This window comes from Petaurus breviceps, unplaced genomic scaffold (assembly GCF_028583685.1).
Source record: "Petaurus breviceps papuanus isolate PSGF00001 unplaced genomic scaffold, PetGlider_PUasm1.0 428, whole genome shotgun sequence".
NCBI classification, from domain to species: Eukaryota; Metazoa; Chordata; class Mammalia; order Diprotodontia; family Petauridae; genus Petaurus; species Petaurus breviceps.
In genome coordinates, this window is record NW_027186331.1 from 849,292 (window position 1) to 858,289 (window position 8,998).

Genomic DNA, 8,998 nt, shown 5'->3' on the forward strand with positions numbered 1-8,998 from the left:
ATCATATTACTTGCCTTCTCAGTGGGTTGGGAAGGGGGTAGAAAGGAGAGAAACAGGAACTCAAAATTTTAAAAAGACTGCTAAAAATAAATAATAAAATTGGAAAATGCAGTGACTAAAATATTTAAAAAATAAATTTGGGGACCATATATTAAAAACTTCTGCCATAGGCAATTAATTTGCTGCTGTGAGCCTCAGTTTCCAGTCACTGTGCTAAAAGGTTGGGACACAAAAAAAAGAACCCCCCCCCCTGCTCCTGCAAAGCTTCAGTTCCCTGTTCTCAGGGAGCTCACCATCTAATGGAAGACACAATATGAAAACAACTGTATAAACAAGACAGGCTGTGTAAAGCGGTCCCCTCAGAAAGAAGCCACTAACAGGAAGCAGGGAATGCAGGTAAGCAGAGCTTCCCTGGTGCCTGCTGGGCAGGCCCCTCATGAAGCACCCTGAAAGCTGGTTAGGCACTCCTTTGTAACCTTACTTGATTTGCATCAGCTTCATGTTTGAGCAAAAGTTTTTTAAAAGGGACAAAAGCAGCTGGGTGTGTGAGACTGTCCCCACACCCACTGGCACACTGCATTTCCGGCTATTATCTCTGAGGTGTTGTGGATGAAGTGACTTGTTCAGGTGCTCATGTCCCTGCCTCTGTGGGGATGGGATGGTCCTCTGGGGCACAGCACCAATTAAAGGGGCCCCATTTGCAAGGTAATATTCAGTCTGTCGTGGCAAGCTGGAGCCTGCCTGGCCTTGAACTCAATGATTCCATTTTAGACCATCTGAGAATGAAGCACCCCCGCACAGCATCTCCTAGACGGAAAAAGAGCAGGCGAGGCCCAGCAGGGAGCCCGTGGGGCTGAGCAGCAGCCATCACAGGAGTTTCCAGGCACCAGGCCTTGGCTGTCTTCAGACAGGCACAGATACACATGAAGCAAGCCCGTCTCTGCCCTGGCCCAGCTCTCCTTGAACAGTGAAAGGCCCTGCTGGAAAGCATGAGGGGATGCTGGGGTCATTCTGGGGGGCTCAGCACCTCTCAGACACTGCATCGGTCACTGGTGTTAGAGCCGCTCTTAAGGTCAAACACTCTGGACTCCACTCTAACCCAGTTTGGGATTTCAGTCTAGGGGATGCCAAGAAATGGAGCTGATCATAGCACACGGTTGTAAGAGATGCAGCCTCCGGCCCGCCAGTGAGCGGTGCCTCGCCCTCTCCCTCTCCCTGTTCTGAGCAGCATCAATAGCAACCTCAGACATTCACCAAAATGTCCATGGCATGGCAGTTGTAGCGCCCTGCCCAGACTGCCTGCCCGGGAGGGTGTGTGGTGTGGGATCAGCAGCCCTGACAAAGACAACCAGAGGGGCTAACGAGGGGCGCTTCCTGAGCACCCTCCTTGGCACTGACCTTGTAAAGGTGGTCTTTCTTGCAGAGCTCCACGCTCTGTCTCCATCGGTTATTGCCTTTGTACAAATAAGCCGCGATCCGCCTGAATTCCATCAGCTGGTGCCTCTCCAGCCGCTGCGCCAGGCTGATGTTGTCAAAGTTATCGTAAGCATCGATTGACGCCCTCAGGCCCTGTGGAAGGCAGGTTCAGGGTTAGAATGGACCGGGTAGATCAGCATTCTGGGAGCCCAAGGACTCCTAGTCAGTCAGTGACTCCAGGGTCAATCAATCAGCATTTATTAAGCACCTACTATGTGCTAGTCCCGGTGCCAAGTGCCAGCCACAGGCAGAAGGAGCAGGTGCTGACACCAGCAGCCTGGGGCGGGCTGTCCCGAGTGACCGGCACCGAGCCCCCATTTCTGCTTCCAATGGGAGGAAGGCAGCTGCAGAACCGGAGAAAGCCCATCAGCATCTACCTGCCACTGACTGAGGGAAGCAAGCTGGGCCCTTGTGAAGAGCAGCATTTGGTCTGCACTTGGTGGCCAGCATCCCTCTGGGGCTGGAAGGATCCCGTGTGTTTCACTGGCCTGGCCCAAGGCCAGGTTGGAGCCCAGTGGTGGCAGTGGGCCCCAAAGATGCCAACACCCCGCCACAGCATGGCACGGCATGGCATTCCCTGTAAGCTGGGAAACAAACCACCCCACGCTTGGATCAGGAGCATCTCTAGTGACTAGAGAAGGCTGTTCCAAGACTGTGAGCCATGCACGAGGGGAGAAGAGAGGGGAGAAGAGAGAGGACATACCGGGACGGTCTGGCTGGTAACTGACCTGATAATCCTCCTCCTCTGTCAGCAGGCTATTAAGAGCCTCATTCACTCCCTTATTATTGTGGCTCTGCACTGAGCGCAGGTAAGGCTTCACCAGGGGAAGCTGATTCACCTGCCAGATTAGGGAAAAGGAAAAGAGGTCTGAGAAACCCAGTTACTGAGCGTAGGACCCCTCCCCGCCTCTGTAACTTAGGTACCTGCCAACTCAACAGAAATTTCAGATATGGGATTCTGGGCAGACGCAACTCTTCGCATAAATTATTTTATAATTAATACTAGACACTGAATCTACTGGTTTTGATATGGGACATCCAGTAACTGAGGAGGAAAGGAGAGGATCAGTGAAATGTGGGCAACAGGCCCTTAGCTCCCCTTCCTCACTGGGCAAGAGCCAAGGCTGTATTGTTGGAGCGGGGCAGGGGAGGGGGGGAGAGAACAAAGAAAAGGTCCATGACATCCATCAAAAAGAGGAGATGGATTTTTCCCAGGGTGGAACTGACCTTCGGCTTTGTAGCCTACTTGGACTCCCTCTTTCATGTTATTTCTCAGGGGGATTCTATTCACAGTTTTTGGTAAACTCACCTTTGAAAAGAACCTGACGGTGCGGGTGTGATCCAGACGGGGGGAGAGAACCAGCAAGAGGTCATTGATCAGGAGGGGTTTGTAATCCAAGTAGAAGCGGAGCGCTTTGTAGTACAGCTCCACATTGGCCACCTGGGCAGGGCAGCGAGGCAAAGGGTTAGTGTGGCCTTGAGCATACCCAGGGGACAGCTCAGACCTGACAGAAACAAGGGCAGGATCCAAACACCATATACCACGTCTAACAGAAAAAGGACTGCCTAGGAAACCAGAACTCAGTGGCTTGCTTTCTTCAAGTATATAATAAATTCAACATGCTAGCTTTTTCAGAGTCTGGGCTTCTTTCTGAATAAGCTCATCCAACAAGTGTTTATTAAAAGCTTACTATGCCAAGTGCTGGTGGCACAAAGAAAGGTTAAAAACAGTTCCTGCCCTCAAGCAGTTCCCGTTGCAATGGGGGATCTCCAAGGGAAGGGGCTGCCAGTGGGCTCTCTGTAGTAGGAAAGGCCTCATCTGGGCTGAGATGAGGAGCTAGGGAAGCCAGGATGGGCTATGAAATGTCCTCTCTTCTGTGACTTCCACTCCTTCTTTCTTATGTACAACCATTCCCATCTTTCCAGCCAAAGTGCTGTCCCCACAAATTAAAGAAGCAGCCTTGTAAAAATAGGCCTCAAGGAAAACATCCCCACCCACCAGGCATGTCCAAATGGCTGTCTTCCCATCCTGCAATTCAGGAGGTAGGAAACACGCTTCCTCAGTCTCTAGAATCACCTCTGGGTATGGAATTGATCAGAGTTCTTCAGTTCCCCAAACGGGTTTCTCTGCCAATGCGGCTGTTACCGTCTACAAGGTCTTCCTGGTCTAGGTCCAGGTCCTGGTCCAGCCTGGTCAAGCCCTGGCTCATTTCAAGTCCTTCTGGATGCAATGAAGCTCTCCTCCATTATTCCTCACAGCACAATAACACCTTTTGTCTGGCCGTTCCTAAGCAAAAGGGCACCTCTTTCCCTGTTCTCTGCTTTTCTTTTTTCCTTTTAATCCCTACTCCTGGGGTCACACTGTGACCCTGTGAACTTGCACCTCCTGGTGCCAGCCCCCATCACCTTGTGCCTCGATTACTGCAATAGCTGCTGATGCAGGGGGCGGGGGAGAGGTCTGCCTGCATTCTGCCACCAAAGTGATTTCCTAAAGCTTAGGTCTGACCGTGCCAATCCACTACTTAATAAACTCCCGTGGCCCCCATCACCTTTGGCCCCCTCACACCTCACTCCCCTACACAGACTCTGGCCCAGTGTCCTGGTCTCCTGGCTGTTCTCTCAGCTCTGGGCACTCTCCCTGGCCATCCCCCAAGCCTGCAGCATTCTCTGTCTCCCTCAGGTCTCAGTTAAAGCCCTTCCTTCTGCACGATGTGCTCTGTGGTCCCTTGGCCCCTTCCACCTGAGCCCCTTTGGATGCTGAGGTCTGCACCTCATCTCCTACATCAGACTGGGAGCTCCTCACAGGCAGGGGCAGAGCATTCCCAGAGCCTGGCACACAGCAGGGGCTTAATCAGTGTGCGCTGCCCTTCTAGACTTACGCCCTCTCTTTTCATTTTCCCTTTTCTTCCCCCTCTTTGAATCTACCCTTGGGGGACTTGCTTTTCTTCTCCATTAGGACCCAACTGCCCTGATCCAATGGCTCCAATAAATGTTCCCCTTTGGGTTTCTTGTGATATGTGTCTGAGTTTCAGAGTTCCCTCAGAAATATGTCAAAGGCCCATGTCCCCAGGGATGACGCTCAGCATGGCAGGGAACACTCTTCTGGGCTGGGGGTTGACTATCTCTCACCTTTTGGAGAGTTCTACCTCAACATCCCTTCTCCCAGGACCTCCCTGGACCCACAGGCTCTCCTAGGCCATCTCTGGCCTTAGCTTGCCCAGACCAGGACCCAGGGGCCACATTCCTCACTGCTTTCCCTTTACAGCTCACTCTTCTTTGTAGGCTGTCATCTTGCCCCTTAGGATGGAAACTCCTTGTGAGCAGGGACTGTCATGCAATTGGCTCCCCAATGCTCACCAGAGTGTGGGCACATAGTAAGCATTCAATAAATACTCTATAATCACCTCTTCCTCCCTTCTCTTCTCAACCCTTTCCAGACACCCTGATCTAGGTGCCTCAGACCTCTGAAGCTCAGTGTGCTGGATCTTCAGGGCCCTCTATGGCATCTCAGGAGAGTAGGCCAGGGACTGCTGAGTCCTCGGGCCTCGGGTGCCCCAGGGAGAGGGATGCCCCATGGGGTTGGTCACTAACATTCCTGTTATTTCCAAGGCCTGCCTGTGGCTTTCTTGTAAGAGGTCACAGGGATCCCTGGCCAGGCTCTGGCTGCATAAGGAGGCTCCCCTTGTTTTCTGGTGCTGCATTTTATGCCAGGTCCTATTTCCTCCTGCTCAGGGCCTCCTTGTTGACATTTAGTGCAGCTCTGGGGTGGACAAAGTCAGTCACTGTGGTTTCTCACTGGATTTCTTGACCTCATGTGATCCGGAATTTTTTTGCTTCTGCTGTAGCAGATGGGGGATGGATGAGTGGCCCCTCCCTCTGTTTGGACGCCACCAAGTTGCTGAGTCACGTTCATGAAAAGAGACCTCCTGTGCTGGGCCCAAGCTGGCTAGCAGGGCTTGCTGAGTGGTGGTGAAATGATCCAAACTCCCATCTCAAGGGCCAAGCCTCAGACAGGTGACAGGGCCAAGCAGGAGCTGAGCCACTCCTCTCATCTCCACCATGTTTGTTATCACCATGAAAGAGGATAAAGGTTTGAGGGTCAAAGCAGTGACTGTGGAAGTGGGTTTGTAACTTACAGAGAGGTAAGTGGGGAGACAAGGCTGATTGGGAAAAAACCAAGTCACAAGATCAAAGTGAATAGAGCTGCAGAAAGGTCTCCACAAAATGGCTGGAATATTTGCATTTTATCATGTCTCCATCCCCAAGCACATCTTGTGGAGGACAGGGAGCAGTGTGGGCTCTCTTCAGCCAGATCTGGGATTGAAAGAATGGCAAGGCCCCAAAGGGGAGGCTGGGCTGAGGACCTCCACTGGACAGTCCCAAGCAACGCTTGTGTAAGGGTTATGGGATTTAAAGATCTCCCATGCCCCATGGACGTGCTGACATAGCAGAGCAAGAGAAAGTGAAAAGCCGAGCTAACGGTCCTGCGGTTGGCAGTTGGTGGCGGTTGCCTTTTTTTTTTTTGAGTTAGGACTCCTGCTGAGCACTGCCAGGGGCCGGAGCTGCTGGGAGCACACTTCCAGGACACTGGGTGGTTGCTGTGAGTGGGGAGAGGAGGACCTTTGCCTGAGGTAGCCTGTTCTGTTTTAAAGGCTTGAAAATGTGGGTGCTTTCTACTTTATCTACCTGTGCCAATGTCATAACTACTCTGATGGCTTTCACTTTCTGGTTTTGGGACTCAGTCTTTTGGTATCTTAATAAATTTTCTAGTTTATTTCCCCAAATGGTAAACCTGATGTATTTTGTGATGGATAATTATATCAGCATATTTGTAATCTCTATAGGCATTGTGAATATGGCATTGCTGATACATTTGGCGACCAGGATGGGATCACAAAATGTCAGGCCTCTATTTGGAAGCAGTGGGGCTTTAGAGGGAGAAATGGCTATTCCAGGATGGGAGGATTTGCCTTATTCCTCTCTAGCCAGAGAATGGGCTAAAAGCACAGGGCCCTGTGAAAACTGGGAACCAAGGCTAAGAGAGGGAGAACCTGGAGATTTGGAAAGATGTTTGAAAGCAATACCCATAGAACCAGGCAAAGAACTGGCAGGAGTGTGCAGGAGAGGCTGGGTGCTGCTAACAAGTTATCGCCTTATGTGTAAAAGTAGGGATGAGCTGCTGAAGGAAAGAGCTAGGATGGCTAGGGAGTCAGCTGGTTTGCCTGAGGATTCTTCTGTGTCACAGTACTCAGAAGAGCAAACTGGAGGGACCCATGTTGTCCAGGAGCAAGCTACTGTTCATGTAGCTAAAAGGAAGCAAAAAAGTAGCAGAAGGAATGTGCATGCAGCTTTTGTACAGGCTGGGCAGAGTTGCCCTGACAGCTTCCAGGAGAATGTGTGTGAGGAGAATGGAACAAGGTTAGATGAGGAGTCTCCTAATGTAGAAGCTCTCCCCATACGAAGAAGAAGGCAGGAGAACCACCGAGGCAAAACAGAGTCCAATTATCCAGGGAGATAATTGAGGATTTCACTCAACAGGAGATCACTGATATATTGAGTAGATTTACCCAAAGAATGGGGGAGTCTTTAGTGTCTTGGATAGTAAGAATCACTGATGAAGGCCCCGGAGGAATAACACTGGACAATGAGGACTGTTTAAAATTCATAAGTATCAGTCAGAATCCTTTTGTACACCAGGCTTTTAGGGATCACCATATGCAAGGAGGAAATAACAAAACTAATCTTCTAGCTTTAGCTGCAGAAAGTTGCAAAAAGCAATATCCAACTGAATCTATGTGGCCTAGGGGAGACAGACCCTGGTACTCACTTAGAGACTGTATGAGAAAACTAAAGGAGGAGGTAATGAAAACTGCTATCCTGATTGGAGATGCAAATGCATATTATGATACCCCCCTAGGAGTTCCTCATAGAAATATCATAGTGAAGACGGCTCCTCCTGCATATAAGCACCTAATTCTGACCATTTTAATTGGAGAAATAGGGCACCCTCTTTCAGAGGTGCTGGATAAGATTTCACAATTAAGCGATTTAGGGGAATGGTAAAAAGACAAATTGCCTAGAGAGAGAAGAGTAAACAGCCAGAGGATTCAGAGACCCACAAGAAGGGAACTGTTTACTGCTCTATTAAGAGCTGGGGTGGACTTCAGAAGAATAGATGGTATTCCAACTGAAGAGCTGCATAAGCTGTACCAAGAAAAGGTACTTAGCATTAGAATGAACAGGGAAGCAGGAACCACCCCTGCAGGTATTTCTGAATCTGAATCTTTGTATCCAAGTTTGCCCCACCTTCAGGGGGAATAGGAGATAGGCCAAGCCCCAGCCCAGATAAAAGAAATATGCAGAAGAGATTGCAGACCCCATATTGGTTTAACAATATATTGGAAGAATGGATCAACTACTGTGACTAGGGCATTGCTTGATACTGGGGCTGAGGCTACACTTATCTATGGAAACCCTGATAAGTTTAAACATGGAACTCCTATTACCATCACAGGTCTAGGAGGCACTGAAATATCAGCCAGACAGGTTAAAATAACAATGAAAATTGGGCAGTTACCTAAGAAGGAATATACTGTGGTTGTTGTACCCATTCCTGAATACATCATTGGAATAGATGTATTGAGAGGCATGACTCTGAATTTACCTGAAGGAAGATACCAATTTGCTGTGAGGAAGATAGGAATTAATACAGTTTTAGTAGGAAAACTAAAAATGGACCCAATCACTTTACCTGAACCTTCTGAAGTAATTACTTTAAAACAGTATCGTGTGCCAGGTGGGAAAGATGAAATTACTACTACTATAAAGGAATATGTTGAAGCAGGAGTGTTAGTCCCTACAACCACAAGATGGAATAATCCTGTCTGGCCAGTAACAAGATCAGATGGGACATGGAGAATGACTGTGGATTATAGACAGTTGAATAAGGTGACTCCTTCTTTGTATGCTGCTGTTCCAGATACCATCACCTTAATAGAAAGGATCCAGAAATATGATGGGACTTGGTATGCAGTTATTGACTTGGCAAATGCCTTCTTCACCATCCCAATAGACTCTAAACAATGGGACCACTTTGCTTTCACTTGGCAGGGTAGACAATATACTTTCACTCGCTTGCCACAAGGGTACATACATAGCCTCACTATTTGTCACAGGATTGTGGCTGAACAGTTGGATGAATTAAAGCTACCTGGTGTAAAGCTTACCCACTACATTGATGATATCATGATACAGGGAAAAGATGCGAAAGTAGTGGAAAGGAGTTTGACCCTTCTAATTGAGCATATGAAAAGTAAAGGGTGGGAAATTAACCCTGCAAAGGTTCAATGACCAGCTCAGAATGTGAAGTTTTTGGGTATACAATGGAACAAGGGGCTAAGGGAGATTCTTCCTCAAGCCCGACAAAAGATTCAGGATTTTCCTACCCCTACCAATAAGAAGGAGGCCCAAAAGTTCATAGGATTGTTTGGATACTGGAGGCACCACATTCCACATTTGGGAC

The 8,998-nt window shown here is 49.0% G+C and overlaps 1 protein-coding gene across 1 annotated transcript in view; it reads right to left on the reverse strand.

The window, feature by feature from the left end:
• CLTCL1 (clathrin heavy chain like 1) overlaps window positions 1-8,998 on the reverse strand; it is a 75,211-nt gene that overhangs the window by 9,263 nt on the left and 56,950 nt on the right. Inside the window, exons 26-28 of the mRNA XM_069100816.1 lie at window positions 2,786-2,917; window positions 2,205-2,315; window positions 1,399-1,569 (exon numbers count right to left, since the gene is read on the reverse strand). Of these exons, the coding sequence (XP_068956917.1) occupies window positions 1,399-1,569; window positions 2,205-2,315; window positions 2,786-2,917 (414 nt within the window). The remainder of the gene's footprint in view (window positions 1-1,398; window positions 1,570-2,204; window positions 2,316-2,785; window positions 2,918-8,998) is intronic.